Genomic DNA, 24,081 nt, shown 5'->3' on the forward strand with positions numbered 1-24,081 from the left:
AGCTCAGGGTATTACTGACAATAATATTGAAATGGGTGAATTATTGTTTACTATAGCTAGGAAAGAATTGTTTTGGGTCCTTGCCACGTGATTGGTTAATAAAATGTTTGGCGCTGATTGCTGGTTTAAGAATAAGCAACGGCCTGTATAGTTCTGCTTTTCATCAGCCTAAAGATTACAGTAATTACTCTGACCAATCATATTTTAATTCACTCAGGAATTCCAGTGAACACGTGGGCAAAATGTGATCAGCTTTTGGGGTTAAGCCTTTAAAGCATACTTTCAAACTGTTTCAAAAAAAGGAATGAGGGGGGATATCTGTGTACAACTATTATGTGGAATGATAGATTACATATAAATAAAGATAGTATTTGTTCAAATTGTATTAGACAAAAATAAAAACACAAGATAATTTCTTACTCAGGTGTGTCTTTTTTTCTGTGTTTGTTCAATTATATGACGTCATGAATATGAATATTTTAAAAACAGTCAACATGTCAGTGGTTAGAATTGAACAAGTTTATTTAGCAGAAGAACTGAAGTTTTTCTGTCATTTTAGATGATTTGCCGATTTTAAAAATGCTGTCAGAACTTTATAACATAAAACAAATATCAGCATTTTCAAACCAATAAATCCAATTCAGGATTATAATGAAAATGTACCGCTATATACATTTCTGAAGAGCTCCAAATACGCCCCTAAAGAAATGTATTTTTGCAGTTTTTGTTGAATCCACCAGAGGCCACTGTGTACGCTTTTACAGATCTCCAATTTCTATCGCAAGTGCTATTTATGTCTGCTGTTCTCGCATAAATCCACCAGAAGCTGCTATGTATGCTTTTACAATCTCTAATTTCTATCCAAGTGTCATTTATGTCTGCTGTTCTCATGTAAATCCACCAGAGGCCGCTGTATACACTTTTTCAGATCTCCTATTTCTTTTACCAGTGCCGTTTCTGCCTGCTGTTCTCATGAAAATCCACCAGAGGCCACTGTATATGTTTTTTCAGATCTCCAATTTCTCTTGTGAGAGCCTTTGTTCCTGTTGTTCTTGCATAAATCCACCAGAGGCCACTGTTTACATTTCTTTTAGATCTCCCAATTTCTCTCACAAGTGTCGTTTGTGACTGCTGTTCTCACGTAAACTGACCATTGTCGACTGACTGATCGAACCTTCCTCCTTCTTCCCTAAACCCAACCAATAGTGTTCTCAAAAGCACCAACTGACCCGTCCACCAACTTCCCTAAACCCAACTGACAGTTTTCAAAAGCAATCCAGAAAAAGAAAATCCTTCACTTGATTTTTACCACATTTTCAGATTTTACCACATTCTCACCCTGTTATTTACTTTTGTTTTATCTGCTTTTTGGAACTGTTCTTCACCAGAAGAATTTAAGCCCTCAGTCCACCCGCACTGCAGTTGTTCAAGTTAAATTCAGTCACACAGCAGGCTGTACTATTTGTGTTTGGTTCATTAAATCATGCATACACAGTACTATCAGTTCACTGCTTCTCAATGTAACGTTACTGTTCTAATAAGTGAATGAGAGTATAAATTGGATAATTTATTTAGTCAGAGGGGGGTATTAGGCTTGTTCAAAAGTAATTAGTTTGTGGATAAGTGCTTACTGGAGACGCAAATCTTTTCAAATGATTTAGTTCCATTTGATGAACTAGTTAAACTGGTTCACTTAGAAGATCTGGTTAAAAAGATTCGTTCGATCATGATAGAGAAATAAAAGTCATTATTGGGCACAAATGTGTTAAAGCAATAGCTTAAATTGTCTGTATTTAATGCTATCACCGTGGGGCTGTCATGTCCACTCTTTGTTTTTGTAGCAGGAGCAACAGCGAGGATGATTGCAGGAGAACCAGCTTGATCTGGCCAATTGCAGCAGGACTACAGACTCTGAGGTGCGAAAGGTTCAAACACCTGCCCGCGAACTATATTTACTTCTAAATAGCTTCCAGTAAGATTATTTATCAAATACATTCACAAATACAAAAACGAAGGAGGTTTTTGCTATAAATTTAGTTTGTTTCAGTTAGTTTTGTATGTACACAATACAGTTTCAGTTAGGCCTAGATTTAAAAAAATAACTTGTTTTTGTTTTTATTTCAGCTAACTACAATTATTTACCATTTTAGTTTTCGTTTTTTCATTTGTTTTCGTTAACTATAATAACTTTGCACCAGACCCAGACTCCTTCGTCGAGGTCAACTCTTCCCTGTGTCTCAAGTCCACCAGCATACATGGCGAAATACTGAACAAACTGGTAGCAGCAGGAAAGCTGTTCACATGAAGGTAAGAAAAGAAACTGCGTCATACCACGCGGTAGCGTTTGTTTTAAAAACAAAATGCAGCCATACGTACTTCTGGCTACATCATTTGCGATAAGTTTAAGATTAATTTAAGCACACCTTTTAAGCCAATAAATTACTGAATTCAAATTTTATCTCATATCTGGTTCTAAAATTTATACTTAACATGATTAAATGTACAGTTATACATTTGAGAGCTGTAATGAGCATGAAGCAGTCAACAAATATAGTACCATGGCAAGAACTATCTGCTGCTTGATTTACACGCAGAGGGTGACGAATCTACAAACACATTAATCACAGCAGAACGCAAACCCAAACAGGCCTGAATTTCTAAGAATCTGCTTGCTCCAAGAGGAGAAGAAAAAAACGCACTGATTTTGGTCAGGTCTGTGTTGTCTAGAGCCAGCACTGATGATCTGAAGTTTGTTCCTCTTGACTGGCGCATAAAGCTGTCAGGGCGTGTGGCATGGGGTTGGCGCCAGGCTGCATCGGGCACCTCCACCAGCCTCCTGCAGAAACACTCAGCTCATCGCAGCATTGGGAAAAACGCTCTTTCTCTGGAATGAGACCACCGCACCGTAAACAAGCTCCCCTGCGCTCTGGCTCAGGCTCTCCTGTCACAGGCCTGAAGATCTATAAACAGGCTTTATGAGGCCCTGGTGGCTGTGGTCGAATAGCAGGCGCACTGGTTCTCAGGCCGGGCCGCTGCACCTAATATATGACAGGCTAGCGCCACAACAAAGTGGCCATTCTGAGTGCTGATGAATTTACTGAGCTGGAGGTGTGGGTGATCTGCTCAAGCAGTCAGAGACGTGTGTAGCCAGGCTTTCAAAGAGACCGTTTTTAGAGGCGTAAATCTCATATAGTTAGACAAAATAGCTTGTTCCTTTATTAAACAAATGAATAAACATTTTTAAAGATTAAAGAAGATGAAGATGTGCTACTTTCCAGGCTGTTACAGGTGGTTTTAACCTTAAATTAGGTTATTGTTTATACTCATCCTTTACTTGTTTCAAACCTGACTTACATTTTTCTGTGGAACTCACTTGCTCACATTCCTTTATCTCATTCCCTGCTTTATTTATTCAGTTTAATTCACTTCATGTTTGTTTCTATAGCGCTTTTACAATGCAAGTTGCGTCAAAGAGCTTAACATAGAAGTTCTAGTAAATTGAAACAGTGTTTGTCCAGTTTTCAGAGTTGTAGTCCAGTTTAGTTCAGTTCAGTGTGGTTTAATTTTCACTGCTGAAAGTCCAAACACTGAAGAGCAAATCCATCAATGCGCAGCTTCTACAAGTCCTAAACCAAGCAAGCCTGTAGCGAGGAACATACTTCACCAATTGACAAAAGTGAAGGGAAAAAACTTTGAGAGAAACAATTTTCAGTTGGGCACAGCCATTTCTCCTCTGGCAAAACTTCTTGTGCAGAGCTGCAGTTTAGGCACCGGAGGCTGGGGAACGCTGGACGTCCATCATGGAGAACTACAGGTGTAAGTGGGTCAATACGCAGACTCGTCTGTCACTGGGGTCTTACAGGAATAAGTCTCATGCTCACCACTTCTCCATGACCGCCACAGCATCTGCTCAGGATATGGGCTGGTCCAGGATTATATATATCATTTCTTCACAGCGTAATGAACCAGTAATCACTCTGGCAATTGCTTTACACAGTAAATGCCCTTCCAGTACAACCCCCAGTGCTGGGAAACACCCACAGTCTCTCTCATTCACTAACTACTGTCAATTTAGTTAATTCAATGCACCTAAAGCCTAGTTCACACTACAGGATTTTAAACATCAGCAGATCGCTGTGCCGTTCACACTACATGACCTGACTTTGTGTCTTTTAGGCCCCGTTTACACTAGTGCGTTTTAGTTTTAAAAGGCGTTGTAGAATGAAAACGATCCGCGTCCACACTTGCGTTTTACCCAGCGTTTCTGAACTGCTCTCCGTCCACACCAAAACGCTGAAAACGCACATCACGTGACCACACACACACACTCTCGGGCAAGCGCTCCAGCATTTCTACCCAGATGAGAGCTCTGCTTGTCGGACTGCTCATCAAGCATCTCCTGCTGGATCTAATCTCACTATATTTGCTAAACGTGATATTTCATTCATGTTGTTGTCTTTATCTAACGACATAGGCCAATTCCCTGACTTTGGTCATTGGAATCTATTAAGTTACTTGTTCACGGGTAACATGTTTTGGTTAAGCGCAAAGATAAGTTAATGATTAATCCAGGTACATTGACTGATCGCTTGCCTTTATTTCCTACAATGTATAAACTTATTGTATGTTATACTTTTATAATTATTGATTATTAAAACTGATATTCAGCAAAAGAGAGGGTGTGTTTCGTATTTTCACTGAAATTGAAAGGAGGCTGTTGTTATCGGCTCCGTTTTGTTATAAATATCTACAAAATGAAGATGACGCTCATATATGCAGCACGGCGCCTCAACATTTCTGCTGTCTGTTTAGTTGTTAATATTAAAAAGAAAATAGGCAGTTCCTTATATCAAGTTTACATTTTATTGTTGAGAAAGTGAAACAACGTAGCCAAGGTGATGTGAATGAATTTATAAAGTACACTGTTCCCTTTGAAGATTTACCCGTGTCCTCGGTATGTTTTCCATATCAAACTGAGAAGAAGAGACTGCAGCCTTGATCAAACTTGCGAAGTCTTAACTTATAAGAAGAGGATGCGAGACTGAACTGTGTGTGTGGGCTACTTAATATTGAGGAAAAGCCCCAATCAGACAGGCGAACGTTTGCAGCCCCGCCTCCGTTTTCAGATGTCTCCGTCTTTCCCCATCCACACTGAGACGGAGCAGCAGCGTTTCAGAATGAAAACGGCCTCTCCAGCGTTTTCAAAAAGCTCCGTTTTCGGCGCTCGAGAACTCCGGCATAGTGTGGACGGATGGCGTAACCGTAGCAAAACTTATGCGTTTTCAAACTAAAACGCACTAGTGTAAACGGGGCCTTAATCTCTGTGGTGTTCACACTACGCAAAACCCCGTGAACGATCCACAAGAGGGGGGTCACACACTACATGATACTTTTCACTGTGACTTTAAATATGTGTGCATTTTCTTGCCTAGGAACTTTCTGCTAACATAAACAAAACTTTCTGATGGCAAAAACATCAATTTACTTTAGATATCTTTAAAAACAGCATATTATGTGCTGTGAAATAGCTCCTGTTTGAAAGTGAAAATGAAAGCCAAGATCTTTAAGTGTTTTAGTATCTTACTACATATTTATAGGCTGTATTAAAAAAAAAGATTATATTTTTAGGGTAATGGTGTCATTAAATATGATGCCAGACATTCAAAGCTTAATTTTAATATCTCAATAATAGCTTTGAATGTAAATATGTTGTGACGATATGGCGTTTTATATAAGAACCGTCAGAATGAGCAGTATGGTAATTCTAATAGTTACAGAATTCTAGTTCCACTGTTAATATAGCCTACTCTCATGTCTGTGCTAACGCAGAATGAAGCCAGTGCACCGATGCCCATTCTGACCAATCACAGATGTTTCTGCTGAGCTCTTGAACACACAGGCACGCGGCTCATGCTGATATGCTCTCTCAATGGCTGCAGCTCGTCACTACATCTGACCACACGTGGGGTTGAGTCGGCCGACTGCTCTGGAATATTTAGCATGCTGAATGTTGGATTTCCGTCTGCTAGGTGTCGGCGACGCGTCAGCGAGCCTCGTTGATGCGTTGTTCAGTAGTTCACACATAAAGAGCGGCGAGCGCCGCGCACCCGCAGATTTCTTCCCGATCCAAGGCCCGATCTGTCGGCGAGCTCGTTAACTTCCAAATCGGGCTCAAATCAGGCTTAAAATCCTTTAGTGTGAACTAGGCATAACCTGCATGTCTTTAGATTGAGCACCTGGAGGCAGGGTGGGTTTACCCCCCTACTTAATGGTACATTAAAACATTAAAACTAGATGTATGGGGGTCAGCCCATTGTTAGTAATGAATAGCTTTCTCTGATCTCTGATTTATATCTTAAATATTAATAGTTAAAAATGTGTAAGATAGATAAATGTACATAAGACCTTGTCGCCACTTCAAGTTCTAATCAGTATCAAACCTTTAACTTAATAAACAGTTGTTAATAAACAGTTGTAGTTAAATAAATCAAGGAAGCACAACCATGAAACAGAACTCAGATAAGCTTGGAAGAAACAGCCTGAAAGGATAAATTGAGTGGACGACAGGCTTCAGCCACTGCTTAAACTCGTCTTTCTCCAACCAGGAGTACGCAAACTTACATTTTCCCATTTTGCTGTCTGTTTCGCTCTATGATTTCGCTACATGTGGAGTGTCAGTGTCACATCACCTTCCCATTTTTGTCGCAAATTACGTGACATCACCCGGACAAAGGAGCTTAGCCAGATGCACCCAGCCCAAAACAATCGCGTGGATTGAGGAAAATAAATATATTTATGTTAAGTCAAACACTCTGGACAACGCTTGAACAAAATTTAAGACCTAAGGTAAAATTTAAGAAATTTACTTTGAATACCTTTTAAGGGCCTAAATTTTCCCATAATTAATTTATCAACTTTTAATACTTTTTAAGACCCCACAGACACCCTGCACTAAGGCTGTATGATATTGGAAAAATCTGACATCGTAATATTTTCTTTTGCTGCGATATAATGCGATATGAAAATGATTTCACTAGATTATTTGAATAATAAAAAATTATTTTTTCAGACTGGTTGGGTGGATTTTGTAAGGGTGTGAATCATGTATAAAAAAAGATAAAACTGCAAGAATAATTTTTTGCGGAATGTTTTACATTTGAAATGCCTTTAAAACACACACATTGGGATATCGATGCTGAAATTATACAGTGCTCAGTATATTGACCTTATTTTTCAATGCGGAAGTGCGCTCGTTTTTGTGATTGTTTTAAAACTTCTGATTCAGTTGCCTATAGGAGAAATTACTAGGAATAGTTGTGTTTGCATTACTGTACAGTGAAAGCAGAATCATATAATAGGAAAATATGTTTCCCAGAGATGGGTTGCGGCTGGAAGGGCATCCGCTACGTAAAAACGTGCTGGATAAGTTGGTTGTTCATTCCGCTGTGGCGACCACAGATTAATAAAGGGACTAAGCCGAAAAGAAAATGAATGAATGAATGAATGAATGAGGAAAATATCAGTTTGCAACACCAAGCAGCAAACGAGCCATTTTTAACGTCTAAAAATGAATGGAAGTGAATGAGACAGGAAGTCTCGAGCCAAAATGATTCAAATTGATGCGCCCGCTAGTAGGCGGAGAATAAGGTGAATAGAGTAAACCACTCACAAATCTCTCTTTTAAATTCATATTTGTAATAGGAAGCTATGCAATATTATATTTGTGCATATACATTAGATTAGTCAGTACTAAATCCAAATCTGGAGTTTATCTAACAAAATAACTTACAATAACTGTCCAAAAACTAGTACACCCATATTTCTATGTTATAGAAAAATATTAAATGCAATTTAAAAAAAATGAAAAATTAAGAAAAGCAAAATAATTGAAAGATTTAGTTAAAATTTTGTAGGCTGCAATTTGATTTTGCAATATTTTGCTTGAATTTAAATGTATTATCTTTCTATTTATAAATTTGTTTGGTGACTAAAATATTATTTTAATAAATATATCTGTTTAATAAATCTGTTTTGTTTAAATGCACCAAAATACCTTGCCTATATTCACTGAGAAATGGAGAACAATATTTATTTTCAAAATGGGGTGTACTCAATTATACGGAGCACTGTATATTTTGCAGCCCTACTAACCACTAAGCCACCGTGCTCCCTGTTCTTTTGAACACAAAAGAAGAAATTTTGAAGAAATCTGGAAACCTGAAACCACTAACGTCCAGTGGTTTGGTTACGTGCAGTTTTTTTAGTTTTCTTCAAAATGCCTTTTCAACAGAAGTTAGTACATAAAATAGTGAGTCAAAACTAGTAGGTTTGTAAAACAGTGAGTACATTTTCATCGACATTTAACCACAATTACAGTCTTTGTACTTGAGAACTTGCCTACTTACAGTATAGAGCGTGCTGTGCTCACATTTGTAGTTCAGTTCTCTTGCTTTGTTTGTCCAAACTAAAAAAAAAAAAAGAAAATTATACATTTAGTCATGGTTCACTTATACTGTAAATAATGCAGTGTTCCACACAATTCATTCATGTTGTCTCAAAACAAACCTATTCCATTAGCTTAAATTAGGGCACCTGTGATGAAAATCATCTTTTGTGAGCTGTCTGGAGTGACTGAAACACAATAAGTCTTTTTTTTTTACTTTCCTGATGTTAAAATAAGATCTAAATCCCTTTTGAGGCCCACTGCAATGTGACATAGGAGTGTGGTTTCCCTGCCCACCAAATTGATTGACAGTCGCGTATTAACATGTTTCTATAGTAACGCATATAATCATATCAACAAGACAGGACATATGCAAAGCAACTGGGATTAAAAGATCTGTTCTGTAAGTGCATGTTTATCATGAATTTTAGCTATTTTACCATTTTTATCACCACAGCAGCCTGTCCGTACAGTTATAAAAGAAGACGCTTTAATCCCGGTTTGTGGACATTCAATCAGGTTTATTTTCTACATTAACATAATGGATATCCATACAGCAGTGCATATTCACATGTGTCCTGTCACATTTGCATGCAAAAACAGTGCAAAGTAAAAGACGCGTTTGGTGTGTGTGCGGGACTGAACTTTTTAACATTGTGTATGACTCATCGTTGCAACTCCACAACAAACACATCAAATAATCATTGGGAAAGTTCTTACAGTAGTATTTCACACAAACATTATGTGAGATCTCCTTCCTCCATTTCTGTCACTGTGCTGTTTATCTTACGCAGCTGAGGCGGTGATTGAGGCACACTGACTAAAACTAGCTACAGTGTGTTCAGAGCAGAAAAATTACTTCTGAAAGCTATATTAAATAATCTGATGGCTGTTTTGAGCTGAAACTTTACAGACACATTCTGGAGACACAAAAGACTAACCTTAAATCTTCAAAAAGGGGTAAAATAGGTTAACAAATTCAAGTATGTTAAACAAAAAAATAGGTTGCCCTAAATAACAAGAATTATGTTGTTTAAGCTCATTTTAAATAAGTAGTTTTGTCATTTTTTAATTTTAACCTAAAGATACAAAACCACAAGAAACAACCTGTTATTGACATGTGATAGTATTTTTATCAATTGATCAATTGTGAAGAGTTTATAAAATGTAAAAAGGAGTCAAAGAAGTGCCAGGAATTCCTCCATCACACAGACAAATGAAGATCTGCTAGAAAGGCGACACTTTTCTGGCATCTGTACGGAACTATAATGGGCAACACTGTGACTATGTGAAAACCCAAACATGCTTGAGCATTCTGTCCAGTTCATAGTCACATCTTGAGACATAATGTCCTATTTTTGGTTTGTTTAGATGTTTTCGGTACGTGTTATGTTCATATTTCAGTTGAGCCACACCATAATTTGTTTGGCAGCAGACGCAGACCCATCTTTCAGAGGTCTTGCTCCGTCTGAGGTCTTGAACCGCACTGACAGTGAAGTTGCAACAGAGTTTAATTTAATTGCATTTTTTTATTATTCTATAATGTGAACACCTTTACACAACGAATTTGCATGTATTTGGCTTGTGTGTTCAAGTGGGACGTGAAGACTGCAAGTGTGAGTAAAAAAATGTGTTATTTTATAAAAATACAAGTTTTACAGTGCACTTTATACTTAATTTACATATTTTGTACATTTAATGATTTTCTCTGCAAATGTTAAAGCTTTTTTCAACACATTTTTTAACTAAGAATAACTAACTTCTAATAACTTTTTTGCCTTTGCCATGTTTTACTAATTATTTAGCAATATATTCAGCTTAAAATGCAATTTAAAGTTTTAAATAGATGGCATTTTTAACCCAATAAGCCTGTTAGGTTAATTAGGCAAGTTATTGGATAACAGTGGTGGGCATGGGATGACAGCCCGTTTCAAGGGGGTGGGGGGGCAACAGTATCTGTACATCAAAAGCTACTGGTCAGCCCCAAATTTAGAAAACATTTGAAATCAAATCACTTATGCACCAACATATAACCGTGCTACAGAGCTGTACAGTGCCGTGTCTTTACTTTATATCCAAAGAAAAGAAAGATCTCCAAAGCTGCCTTTTCAAGTGTCAACAAATGAAGGCAGCAGAAGTCAATGATTTATTTGAATTATTTAGCCTGACAGGTTTACAGCTTCAAAATTTTATAAATGTTTCTTAAAATAAAATACATTGTATCTAATGCAGAAAAAAATGTCATGATTTTTATCCAGACATTCAAAAAGAAGCTTTTTAAAGAGCAGTAATCACAACACCGTGAAACAGTGTTATTTTTGTTCAAGGTTATATGATACCATCAGATTCTTATATCAGCCCATGCCTAAAAGAGTGGTTGATTTTGTACTGAATCGAAAAAGAATAATATATATATTTATATATTTATAGGCTGTTTTTTCAACCAAACTAAAAGAAGTAAGACTTTCTCCTAACGAAAAGCAAACTATAGAAAATACAATAAAAAAAAAGATCTTGCTCTGTTTGCATTACTTGACAAATATTTGAAAAAGACTACAGGAGTGGGCTACTATTTTGCCTTCAGTTGGCTAAATTAAATGACAGATTGATTGTGGCGTTTAATATATCTAACACAAACATTTACTCAACTACAATTCTCTGTATCAATTAAATATTAATATCGACAATTAACACAAATAATATGTGGTATTTAATGATACCTACACTGCAAGCTTTCCTGAACATCACGGGATTTCCTGTAGCCTAACGTTGGTTCCTGACCGTGATGAATGATGGGATATGCGTAGCTTCAAATTCGGCTCTTAAGAGGTGCTGGGATAATTTGGATTGAGAAGCTTAAAAGCTTTGCCACTTTTCAATTTTCCGGTGGCAGTCTTGCACACTTACTTCTAATTTTTTTGCACACACATTTAAATGAGCGTAGATAATGGGAAAATGTCTTTCCTTTGAACGGTCAATATCCTCGATTTAGAGCACTGCGTTACTGACCTCTAGCGGTCATTTATATTCAATGCATATAGAAAATATCTGCTTTGTTTAATTATGATCCATTATTTCTGTATTTAATGACTAATAATAACTTAAGCTTACATTTTGAATTGTGTTTGCATGTGCATGTAGCATATGACGAATTGCTCAACTGGGTTTGTTACATAAATTTTTTTTTTCCCAAAAAAACAACATATTTAGTTCAAAGAAAACAACTTAAACGTCAGAATTGTTTCACCCACTTTTTATATTTCGACCAAAATTAGCTTAGCATTCAATTGTACTGAACACCATTGAGCTATAGTATATCGTTTTTCTAACACACCCAAGGAAGCATGCTTAAATCATATACATTAAAGAAATAATTTAACCAAATTGAAAATATGTTGTTGTTTTTACTTATTGGCTGGCCTATTCTATGCTTTTCCTTTGTATGTGAGATTTTTGGCTGAAGCTTGTCCATGAATGGTCATATATACTGCAAGTTAACAGTCACCAAATTGGAAAGTCTAAAACATATGAGTAAAACAAAATTAATGGATGTTTCCTGAAAATACATTAAAGCATTTTCATCCAAAAGAAAAAGAAACTATAAGTCTGCTCAGGTAAAATAATTGTGTTAAAATACCCCAACATATAACCCAACTATAGGTTATTAGAGCACCTTCCCAACGATGGGTTATTTTGATTCAATGTTATTTTTTTCCATTCTGGTATGACTATTGCTATGTATTTCTAGTACTACTAATACATTTATAATTATGGCTGTGTAAATAAAAAGCATACAGTTTTCAAAATATGCTTTATTCCCATTACATTTAAGGTTCCAGACACTTTTGTAAAAAATAAATCAAGAATCACAAACAATGAAGAAAAAGAGCAAAGTACAGACAATTATAAACTGTGCAAACAAAGATATTATAGGATTATTAACTCAGTAAAGGCCCTGAGCGTGTTCATGAGGTGTTTGAACTTCCTACAAATAAATAAATAAAAAGCTTAAACTTCCTAACATGTAATGACATTATCTAACGCAAACACACACGTTACAGTGACTGTTTACAACATCAATTTTTATATTATATAAATTTAATTAAAAAATTTTGATTACAGCCAGCATCAAGATTGCAGATCAGGATATATATGTTATAAGAACAACTTCTGTTTGGATGAACAACCCAACTGAATTTAAAGATAAGTGATTTTTTATATGTATGTAAATATTTGTTTGCAGTATCCTGTTTTTAATGTTGTTTTTAATATTATGAAAATCATTTTATCTCATCAACATCATTGTCGACTAGTTAGTGTGTGACAGGGTGATATCAGGCAAGTTGAGCCACTTTTGTTTTAATCGTTTGAAACACCAAAAAAAAAAAAAAAACAGTGTATGACATTTAACCATGTGCTTATCATTAATAAGTACTGTTTTTAATATTTTTGTGTTGAACTGTAATAAAATATATTTGTTTAATCCCTACAGGTTTTAAAACATTAGCTGGCCCACATTTTTTATATGGCATTGTTCAGGTAAAATGAGCTGGCTGATCAGCAAATGGCCCAGTCAGACTGCTAATGAATTAGACACATTCTGATAAAACTTATGGAATTATGATTATTTTTATATTATATTTCAGAACACAGCATTTAAATTACAGTTAAATTACATTACAAAGTTCATTTTAAATGAACAAAACCAAACAAAATTTTAGTTTCAAACAATTTCATACATTTCATGAACAAAATGCAACAACAATTAGTTTTATGGTAGTAAAATAACTTTAAAGAAACTTTCAATGAATTTCATCAATAAAAAAATGTAACAAAACCCTAAACATTTGTTGTGTGTGGATGTGTGAGAGAGTGCGTGGTGTCTGTCTGTGCATGTTTGGGTTTAAGATTGATGTTTTTTAAAGGTATCATCATCAAAAATACCATTTTTTTCTTTGTGTGTACATACACATGCACACACACAAAGTTGACCCCAGATAAACACAAGTCACATACAAAACATATTTAGGAGGTAACATAAAAAGTGTCACAAATGCTACATTACAATATACAATAACAAGAATAATGTTAAAAAAGGAAAAACATAAAGGTTTAAACTCAACTCAGAAGGTGGCTCGTTTTAACTGAAATTACTGGCTCATTTTATCCGAACATATTCCGGTAAATGGGGCTGGTAACGGCATCATTTCTTTTCTTCTTATAAATATCTGGATTATTTCAAAAATCTGAATTTTATATCAGAGAAAATCAGTACATGGGCTATAAACCATTAATTATAAATGTAATATTGCATATGTCAGCACTCACCTTTCTTTTTTGGTGTGGTCTCAGAATGAGCCATTGCCCAAGCCCACTTACCAATAAATTCATTTGCTAAAATGACAAGTTATGGCAACAGCATTCTTTGCAGTCATTGGCTTTTAAAGAGATAAGACATGTCAAACTTAAATAGCCCATTTTAATCGATGGCCTAATTTGCCTGATATCATCTGAGCAATCAGAAATGTCACTGCTATTTTAAAATCTGCCACCAGGAGGCGGGTCTAGCAAAACAATAACAAGATAGAAAATTTCTACTCAAGATAGATTAACGCGTTTCAGTATGGGACTAGGCTTATTTTACATTTCGTCACCTTGGAATTATAAGGTTCTATCTGCGTTCTGAATGATTTTGAGATATTGAGGTTCAATATTTTGCATTCCATAGCAGACAGTGTGTGCATAACATTTGTTTTTTTTTAATAAAAAGTCTTAAAAATGTAAACAACTTATAAAAAACATCCCATAATGTAAATAAGATGTCATTAAATAAGAATATGTCTATAACTCAATTTTGACAAAAATGTCAGATAGAACCTTATAATTCTAGGGTGACAATTTTACAAACGAGATTAAAAAGTGTCATAAACATATACTTTAAATTAAAGTGTTATGAAGAACTATAAAGGGCAAATGATGGAAAAAGTGTATATGACAGTCACTTGTCCGAGAGATAACCTAACATACAGTGGCTTTCGCAGATGATCTGTGAATATACGGGAGGAACCAGCTGCAAATGTCCTCTTTAATTATGATTAATGGGCTATAGTGACAAAGCCTTTTTGAAATATGAGCGTATGAACATGTTTCAATATGAGCGAGTAGTCAAAACTATTCTGAACCATCCAAAGGAGAGCAGGTCACCGGACTCCCACAGGGAGCAATCATGTCTGCTGCGACTAATCCACTGCCAAAGCTCTAAACATGAGTTCATAAAGAAAACTGTTATTCCCCGAGAAATACAAGACAAATGATGTGATGAAAACCACCTGATTTACTCTTTATATATTAAAGTTCACATATAGCCTATTAGTTAAAGGTTTAAATAGACCAATTTTTAAATGTTTTAAAAGAAGCCAATTCTGCTCGCAAGGCTCTATGATACTTTGATTAAAAAAAGAAAAGTTCAAAATAATAGCTCCATTTTGAATATTATTAATTCAAACATATTTATAATGTTAAAAATGCAACTGAACACTATTACTTGAACTTTCTTTTATATTAAGAACCAAGTAAAACGTTTCCAGAATATATAAGCAAATCTTTATTTTAATGAATTCTTAGGGGTCATGTGACACTGAAGACTGAAGTATGATTAAAATTCAGCTTTAAATTACGGGAATAAATTAAATTTGAAAGTAAATTCAATGAGAAAATGTAAATGTACGATAATATTTTACAATTAAACAGCTTTTACTGTATTTTTGATCGAATAAATGAAGCCTTGAGCAGAACTGAAACGTAAACATAAATCCTATTTATTTATTTACATCTATTTAAAGATTTTGTCACTGGTACCTAATTTTTTGGCAATATTAAATGTTTTTATGAAATATTTATGAAATATTTTTTTTCAACACGAAGTCAGAGACAGGAAAAAATATTGATAATGCAACAAATAAGGAAATTGTTTTAATCAGGTTTGTTAAAAGTGCTATTTCAGGATGTTAGTTCATTTCTGCAACCATTGCTATAAACATTTAAATATTTTAAAATCATCTATAAACAAGCAATGATGCCATCCTTTAAAGCATAAATATTAAGTGCAGCAGGATGCAATTGATGAAAATTATTGTTAAATTAATTATTTATTAAAATCATTACTTATATCAACATTTATATGTGATGGAGAAAAAAAAAACATCATGCAGTGAAACAAATGAATCACTAGTGAGAAACACAATGATGTTAGTGTTAGTGTTACTGATAACACCAGTGACAACTTCAGTGAAATCTTGCAAATTAAGAGAATTAATCCATTTATGTTTTAGTTTTTTATCATTTAATACAGGAGGTCACACCTGTAAAAAGCTTTATATGAAATCATGGGATGTAATTGACAAATTTCTTATGAAAAGGTAGAGTTACAATAGATCTTTCTTTATAGTTCTTCAGGAAATATGAAGACAACAGTAAAGTTGTCACCAGAGTGGTTTTTATTGCAGAACATATTTTTTTTTCAACTGTAACACCAGTGGCATAGGGGATAACTACTTTAGTTTCATTATATATTTATAATATTTATTTAGGATTTTCCTTTTTAATGTCGTTTACATCATGCATTTGATTGTTATTAATATTTTGAATGGTAGAAAATCTGTTTTTGACATCAAAATGAAGCAATTCCTTCTGTACATGGCTTTTGTGGTGTTTAAAATTTTACAAGTAATTAAAACACAATTATTGCCACACTGGTGGCTCAAAAGGGTACTTATTCAAATAACATTGATTCATTTTACATTGATAAGAAATTATTATCCTAAAGATTTTTCCAAGTGTAAAATTGCTGTTAAGTCAAGGGACAGAAAAATACACGTTTCTGTAGAATGACCCTGATACAAAAGATTTACTTTTCTGTAGTATATAATCTAATAAAATAAGAATATGCTAAATCGTACATAATAAAAAAAGTTTTTTTTTTTTTATAATTGTCGAAAAACTTTGTAAATAGGCTAGTAAACTTCTTAGCCTGTTTGTCATCTCACACTTTTTGGGACTGAATCTTGTAGACTGAGTATTCGTTGCGTTATGAACATAAAATATGCAATTTTTTACCTGAAAATAAACTAATTTATTTATGCTAATTAAATTCCTTTATTCGACTTTTTAGAGTAATAACTGTGAAATCTGGACTAGGATATTTGATGAGCTATCTAAAATTTGGAGATTTTAAAACATTAGGATTAAGTTATTAAATAAAATCTAAATAAATGCCGTTCATTTGTTGTTAATAAGATGTTATTCTTAATTATCTTATTTTAGGGGGCGGCGGTGGAGCATTGTGGAGCATTTATTTAAAATGTCAAAGAATTTCTCAAACATTTTCTTACATTAACCATATTGAAGTTGCTCAATCAATCAGATCAAATAGTAGCATAGCTAAAACTATGACGTTTTAACAATCTCCATTCTTTAGAACGGACCAGCATGCACAAAGAGATGTTGAATGACTTGGGGAAAAAACTGGTCGACTTTGTGAAAAAGCTTAAACAGCACTGGTTAAAAAGTCTTCTTCGTGAGGTGTAAATTTGGAAGTGATTGGCAGCGATGAAGAGTGTGGCGGAAAGGTCTGTGTTTCAGTCTGTGCTCTCAGCACTGCAGCAGACTCATTTAGATAACAGCCATCTCACCCTCTGCCCCATCATTTCCTAAACAGGTCGGCCTACAGGAAGTTTTCAAGAACGTTATCCAACTCTTTATCTGCTCCAAATGCGCTGTTGAAAGACAAACCTTCAGATGCAGTTGCTTTGTGGGAGTTTGTGTCTCTTCTTCTCTTGACCATGTAGTCTGTCATAATATTTATTTCAGAAATGCATCAAACAAGACGAATTATTCCACGCTGCACCAAGCAACCTCTGTCTCAGAAACAAAAAATCTCTCAGAAACATTTGCAAGATTTCAGCTCCATCCGTCACGAGGACTGTCACTAACTGCAGTGGCGCTTAGTGGAGGAGATGCTCTATAAATCATCGTGATATAAAGCAGTTTCCATAAGCTGCGGAGTCGGTTTACGTTATTTCACCAATTATTGCAGCGATGGATAAGGGAGTGTTGATTCGCTCATAGCGAAAAGTGCTCGCGTTCATTTATCAGAAACGCCTGTCTGAGAGTCAGACGCACAGATTTTCTCCAAAACTATAAACATGAAGCTCTAGTGCAGACACGGGCACCATTTACTCCACCGCATTAACAGCTAGAGATAAAATAAACGATAATACTGTCTCCTCTGCACAAGCACAACTGATGACTAATAGAAGCACAATTTCCTTATGCCAAATTCTGTTGCCAAAAAAGCAGGAGCGCATAGAAATAGTTATATTTTAATGAATGCTTATTATTCACTTAATAAGAAATTGCTTGGAAGGACTACATTTGTGTTATAACTGTGAATTATTAAAACCTTTTTTATAAGGTTTTTGCTGCGGCGCATTAGTGGTTTAAATCTACTAGACATTTTCTTGAAAGTGATTTTTAAAAAGTTTTTAAGATTCTGTTAACTGATTTATTAAGAAACCAGAAATTGTCCTTTATGGTAAACCTTTGAACGAAACTTTATATTTAGGAGTGAAGAATTAACTTTGGTTTCTTAATGAAACTTCATTCTAAAACTGTAGGTTATAGGCTATATATATATATATATATATAGAGAGAGAGAGAGAGAGAGAGAGAGAGAGAGAGAGAGAGAGAGAGAGAGAGAGAGAGAGAGAGAAAGAGAGAGAGAGAGAGAGCCTACAGTTTCAGAACTGTAGACAAAGTTACCTATTGGGAAAATATATATGAAAATGAATGGTTATATGTTTCCAAGATTTTTTAAAATATCTTACGTTCAGCATAAAAAGGAAACTCATAGGCATGGAACCACTTGAGGTATGGAACCACCCCTCTATTCATGTTAAAAGCTTTATCGAAAAACTATTGATGAAGTAATTTCTATTTGATGATATAGTGTTAATTAGTATCAATCAAAAATAGCCTGATTAAAGCAAAATATTGTTAATTTATGATCAAAGCACATTGATAAATTAAAAAGAACAAGTTCATGCATTTTCCCGGTAATGGGTTGCAACTGGAAAGACATACGCTGAGTAAAACATTTGCTGGATGAGTTGGCGGTTCATTACGCTGTGGCGACCCCTCATTAATAAAGAGACTAAGCCAAAAAAGAAATTGAATGAATGAATGAATTAATTAATGTTCATGCAGAGACAAATCAACTAAAACTATTAAAAAATGTTGATTTCAAAAAGTTAATATTGGGCTATAAAATAATTAATGAATATTATTAAATATCGACTTATATAAATATAAATACCATAAACATATTAATACTTAATATAGAAATGTGTAATTAGACGAGATGTGTGTAACGCCTAAAAGTCACATTTTAGATTATTGTTGCAATTATATCGGCCACACTGATCTATGGATCTATATTTTATATTGTTTGGCATGTGTTGCTCTTCTGCTGCGGCTGTTCGGCGTGGGTGGGTTTCTGGTTTGTTGTCATCTGTTATCACGTCTTGATAACAAACCCAGTGGCACCAGAATCTTTCAGTGGTAGACAGTTGGGTTTGTCATTGCAGGTTTCAGGTTCCAGCAACGGCACGGTCTCATCCCTTGGAGAAAACTCGTCTCTGACCTATAGTTTCCTCTGGATTAGCCAATTAGGAGGAAAACAAACAAACTAAGTGCACAATTTCCCGCGCAGTGACAGTTCCGGTCCAAACGGCCATAGGCTTTTAAACTTTTTGCGTGCAGGAAATCTTTCAACTATGATGGAAAAATATTATTGACAAACATCACTTTGCCGCCAAGAAAACAACAACTCTTTGAATTGCAACATATAGTTTCTGATAAAAAAAAACCAACGCAATCTCACGGCAATTCGTAACTTTTTGATTATAAAAAACACACACGCAAAATGATTATCAGTTGTAAGAGCAAGAAAACCAACTAATCGACTGCAGTAATTCTTGTTTGTGAGCAAAGACGCTATTGTTAGGTGAAATTATTTCTCACACATGGACTTGTATGGAGGTTCCACAAGTCATTTTAATATTATGCGTCATTGAAAGTTGTCTGACAAATCAAAAGCTGCTGCATACAGCAAACTCCGCCCTTCTGCCTCACTGGGCACTGCATGCCTTCACTCAGACTTACCCTACACCCCAAAAGTGTGTTATGAGGGATCTATTAGAAAGATGACTTTGGGCATATACACATAACAAATTGTCATAGGTACCCCTGATAAATCCCAACCGGATTATCCAAGTGGATCATCATTCCATGGCAATGTTCTCTAGCCAAATGACTTCCACTCCTTTCTCAGTGCGGGACATACTGAACCTGGAGCAGAATCAGGAGGACATGGTCTCCCTGGACATGTCTCAGCGGCTGGACAGCGCCCTTATTCCGACCTCATCTTGCATGCTGTCCACTTTCAAACAGGAACAGTTCATGGAAATGCCATCCGGATCCTCTCTCTTCAGCGAAGACCTTCAGGAGGACAAAGGCAACAAAATCAACTCTATTAACTTCAGTGCTTCAGGCTTTTACGCGAAGAACTTCCTAGAAATGGACTATGTTAAAGACGCAAAGACAGATGACACATTTGAAGACAAAGAGAAAAAAGGTGAGCCTTAACAGTCGGGCATTTAAACCGATATAATTGAAAATACTCTTTATTTGTTTAAACATTATGCGTTTTCCAAATATTGTGTACATTTAGGTTGAATATTACAGCCTCTTTAGGACAACTGTGCGTATATATGTTTTTATCTGTCGATTCAGCTTTGTAGTAAAAATGTTTTTGGCTAAATCTAAAATGTGAAAATGTAGCCTACTTTGAAATTTTAATTTAATAAAACTATTTTTAAAAGTGTTCTAAAACGTTAATCTGAAGTTTTAAAATAAAGATCCAAAAGGGCAGAATACCTAAGGTCACTATTTTTAGTCCATATTTAGGCGTATAACGACTATTGTCACCACCCTGAATATTCGATCTACTCATAATTACGCTATTTGCAATAATAAAATAAATAAATATAATGCTTATCATATTAGTCTATGAAGATTACTGCATTAAAATATGTAAGTCATATGCGGCTGTTTTTATTATGCTTTATAATTATACTGTAAGCCTAAACAATAAAATGTTGGAAAATTAACATGTATGACCAAAACAATTAGGCTAATTATTTTATCTGTATTATTTATGGTAATTAATCTTCGGCCCAAACTTCATTATAGCACTCAAAAAATAAGCCTGTTTGCTGCTTGTTCAAACTTTTGCTGAAACAGCACAATTCTTGTTTTGAGGGGGAAGGACAACGTAAGTGTTTTATGTTCAATCCACTTAAATTTTTAAAAACTAATAGGTTAATTTAATTCCTTCATGTTATCCCAAAACAAATCGATTGTGTGGAAGCTAACATTTAATGGTGACAGGCCTAAAGTAGCCTAATTAGTAACCTGTTTAAGAATAAAATGAATATAAATAAACTTTAATAAACAACAACAAAAAAAGTTTCGGTAAGAAATAACAGAAATATATCACAGGTCTAATAACAACAAAAACAACAACAACAACAACAACAATAATAATAATAATAATAATAATAAAATGAGTAGGCTAAATTATGACAAAATTAAGTTCTAAAGCAAAATTAAAATTCTAAGATAAACGAATGAATAAAAATATATTGTTATAACATGATTAATTTTTACCGGTGGTCAAATTTTAGTCATTCAATAAAACAATTTTTTTCAGACATCGGCTGTTGTCAGGAAGACCCGGGTGAAGATCTGAAGCTGGATGATGCGGAGCGGCCCAAGCAGAGGAAGAGGAGGAAGCCTCGAGTTCTCTTCTCTCAGGCGCAGGTGTACGAGCTGGAGCGACGCTTCAAGCAGCAGAAATACTTGTCTGCACCAGAGAGAGACCACCTAGCCAATGTTCTCAAACTCACCTCCACACAGGTGAAGATCTGGTTCCAGAACAGACGATACAAGTGCAAGAGGCAGCGTCAGGATCAGACCCTGGAGATGGTGGGCATCGCACCTCCGAGACGCATCTCTGTGCCAGTTTTGGTTCGGGATGGTAAACCGTGTCTGGGAGACACGTCCACTTACAACACCTCATACAATGTGGGAATCAATCATTTCACCTACAACACCTACCCTGCGTTTAGTAATTTTCCGAGTCCAGGCAACTCGAACTACTCATGCAACTATCCGTCGAGCATGTCCAGCATCCAACCTTCACAGTCCAACAGCAACTACATGAACTTTGGTGTTGGGGATCTAAATAACGTCCAGGCTTCATTTCAATCCAGCAGTGTTCCTTCACTACATGGCATCAGAGCTTGGTGAACAAAACTACATTTACCGACAGCATTCATCTTTCTGTGGACATTTACATTCTAATGATATTTTTGATGATGAATATTATTGATTCTTGAGATATGGTTTGGCTGGGATGTTTTTTTTTTCTCTCCAAGAGACGTTTAATGTTTATGCGTGCGCATCATTTCTTTCAAAAACTGTCTGAATAATTTGCTTGCACTTGAGTTCAATTATGAGATTAACAGCACGTGGAAAATGTAGGCAGAATATTTATATTTTCACCAAATGTATGATGAGGCCTGTGCTTAAATCTCTTGCGAAATTACCAGGTTCTTTCTTTCTTTCTTTCTTTCTTTCTTTCTTTCTTTCTTTCTTTCTTTCTTTCTTGAGTTCTTTCTTTCTTGAGTTCTTTTTTTTCTTAATCAGTTAATTTTTTTTGTAAACGTTGCTTAATAAAGACCTGTATTATTGATAACCACAGTGCATCAAGGATTTTTTAACTTATTTTTTCCTTTGTGCGGAAAGTGAGCTGCAGCACGAACACGGCTCCGACTTTACCTTTTGTTAAAATAGGCTTTGCCAGTGTAAGTTTGATATGTACATTTGTTGAAGAAAAACAATAAAGGATCTTCTAGAACGTATGCAATGATTATCTGGTTTGTTAAATATAACAAATAAAACAACACAACAACAATGGCATATCCACATTTAGAAAGGCTAAACAAGCTAAGTATTTTTATTCGTCTTTTTATGAATCACATTCATAAAACTGACACACATAATAATAATAATATTAATAATAATAATAGTTAACAGTTTTGCGAAATGTGATTAATTTAATTATTCTTTTTTATTCCCTTAACTTTATTTCATTATATAATTTATAACTGCTTTATCTGAAATGAGAGCAAAGTTTTAAAACACGGGTATTGTAGCATAAATATGATTTATAAATCATGTTTATTCTTGTCGTAAGTTTGGTAAACGCAGTGCAAGTCTATAGGCGCCTTTAACTAATTTTCACAGTTTTTTTATTTTATTTTGACTGTTTATTTATTGAATGTGAATTTCTATACAGGCTTAACTCAAACTATATTTGCGAAATGTTTAAAATCAAGAAGGACCCAGGATGGAATGGTGATACTCAGTGTAACATCTGTGCTATAAACGTCTATAAAAATCGCAAACTGCTATACACTGAAAAAAGTGTTGCATGCAGAACTGTTGCAAACAATTTATTTGTGTTGAATTTAAACAAACAAATTAAGTTTAATGTTGTTCAACTTAATTTGTTTGTTTAAATGCACCCCTAAAAAATAGTTTACAACCACTTAATGTAAAAAATTTGAGTAAATCCAAGGAATCATCTTTGAATATTTTTTTCAGTGTACTTCACACTGTTAAAATATGCTGGGTTGCACATTCATTCATGTTTTCTCAACACAAATCCAATGCAAACTGATCTGACAATTGAAACCATGTCAGGTTTTTGAATCTATAAAAACATCATGTATAAAAATAATGTTGCATTAAGTGAGCATTTTCTAGATGTTTCACTAATGAAACACTTGATAAACTGATCCAAAATTTCAGGCACCTCAAAATCTAATGTTCTTTTAAAATAATTTTATTGCAATTTTTTGCAACATTTCTGCTGTGACGGGACTAACAACAAAACCATTTTGTTGAATAATTATTCCAGCAACAATAATGCTTAATCTATAATTCTTTATCATTATAATTAAAGGGGCTTAAATGTGGAGTTCAGAAATGTGCTGTTAGCCAGTAGCGACACCGCTGGCCGTTTATTGAACTACAGACAGCTAATTGTGCCTAAACTTGTGTACACACGCTCTTGATTAATGCACACACAGTAAAAATGCTATGGATTGCACACAATTTCTTTATGTTTTCTTAACACAAATTAAGTAAATTTAATAATTTTTAAAAATGTAAGTAAATTGAACATAAAAATGTAATTAAAAAAATTAGAATTTAGTTGTTTCAACTCATTTTAAATGCGTAACTTGAACAAGCAGCAAAAAGCCATATTTTTGAGTGCAGATGCCATTCATTCGTGTTTGCAATAGGTTATACACTGCCAAAAAAAATGCTGGGTTCCACATGATTGATTTGTATTACAACACAAATAAATTAGGTAATGTATTAATTTTTACAAATTTAAACATAAAACAATTAAGTTGACACCAAAGCCAACAATTGTATTGTTTTAAATA

At 34.7% G+C, this 24,081-nt stretch overlaps 1 protein-coding gene and 2 long non-coding RNA genes across 7 annotated transcripts in view; 1 reads left to right on the top strand and 2 right to left on the bottom strand.

Annotated features, from left to right (window-relative positions):
• LOC141377519 (uncharacterized) overlaps positions 1–11,208 on the bottom strand; it is a 58,637-nt gene extending 47,429 nt beyond the window's left edge. For 2 of the 3 annotated variants that reach the window (XR_012389755.1, XR_012389757.1), the window contains exons 1-2: positions 11,168–11,208; positions 8,406–8,464 (exon numbers count right to left, since the gene is read on the bottom strand). This is a non-coding gene — a long non-coding RNA (uncharacterized lncRNA). Of the gene's footprint in view, positions 1–3,184; positions 3,809–3,881; positions 4,097–6,213; positions 7,472–8,405; positions 8,465–11,167 lie in introns of those variants that run through there. The other variant, XR_012389756.1, reaches the window with a different exon arrangement.
• The window catches only part of LOC141377517 (uncharacterized), a 143,204-nt gene that overhangs the window by 70,801 nt on the left and 48,322 nt on the right, over positions 1–24,081 (bottom strand). The window lies entirely within an intron of this gene.
• Positions 1,078–22,485, top strand: nkx2.5 (NK2 homeobox 5). 3 transcript variants are annotated; one of them, XM_073921161.1, is made up of 4 exons: positions 1,078–1,916; positions 2,199–2,307; positions 19,833–20,135; positions 21,273–22,485. In XM_073921161.1, the coding sequence occupies exons 3-4, from the start codon at positions 19,871–19,873 to the stop codon at positions 21,869–21,871; spliced, it is 864 nt and encodes a 287-aa protein (XP_073777262.1). In that variant the 5' UTR covers positions 1,078–1,916; positions 2,199–2,307; positions 19,833–19,870; the 3' UTR covers positions 21,872–22,485. The 3 variants fall into 3 exon arrangements, with proteins under 3 accessions (XP_073777262.1, XP_073777261.1, NP_571496.2); XM_073921160.1 differs by lacking the exon at positions 1,078–1,916 and having other exon boundaries at positions 2,127–2,307; NM_131421.2 differs by lacking the exons at positions 1,078–1,916; positions 2,199–2,307 and having other exon boundaries at positions 19,692–20,135.

Source organism: Danio rerio, chromosome 14 (assembly GCF_049306965.1).
Source record: "Danio rerio strain Tuebingen ecotype United States chromosome 14, GRCz12tu, whole genome shotgun sequence".
In the NCBI taxonomy this organism is placed as follows: domain Eukaryota; kingdom Metazoa; phylum Chordata; class Actinopteri; order Cypriniformes; family Danionidae; genus Danio; species Danio rerio.

What these genes read in the sequence shown, in the direction of transcription:
- nkx2.5 (NM_131421.2), top strand. Translation starts at nt 19,790, where the DNA reads ATGGCAATGTTCTCTAGCCAAATGACTTCCACTCCTTTCTCAGTGCGG. An exon ending in TGAAGACAAAGAGAAAAAAG is followed by an intron (nt 20,136 to 21,272) that starts GTGAGCCTTAAC and finishes AATTTTTTTCAG; the next exon opens with ACATCGGCTGTTGTCAGGAA.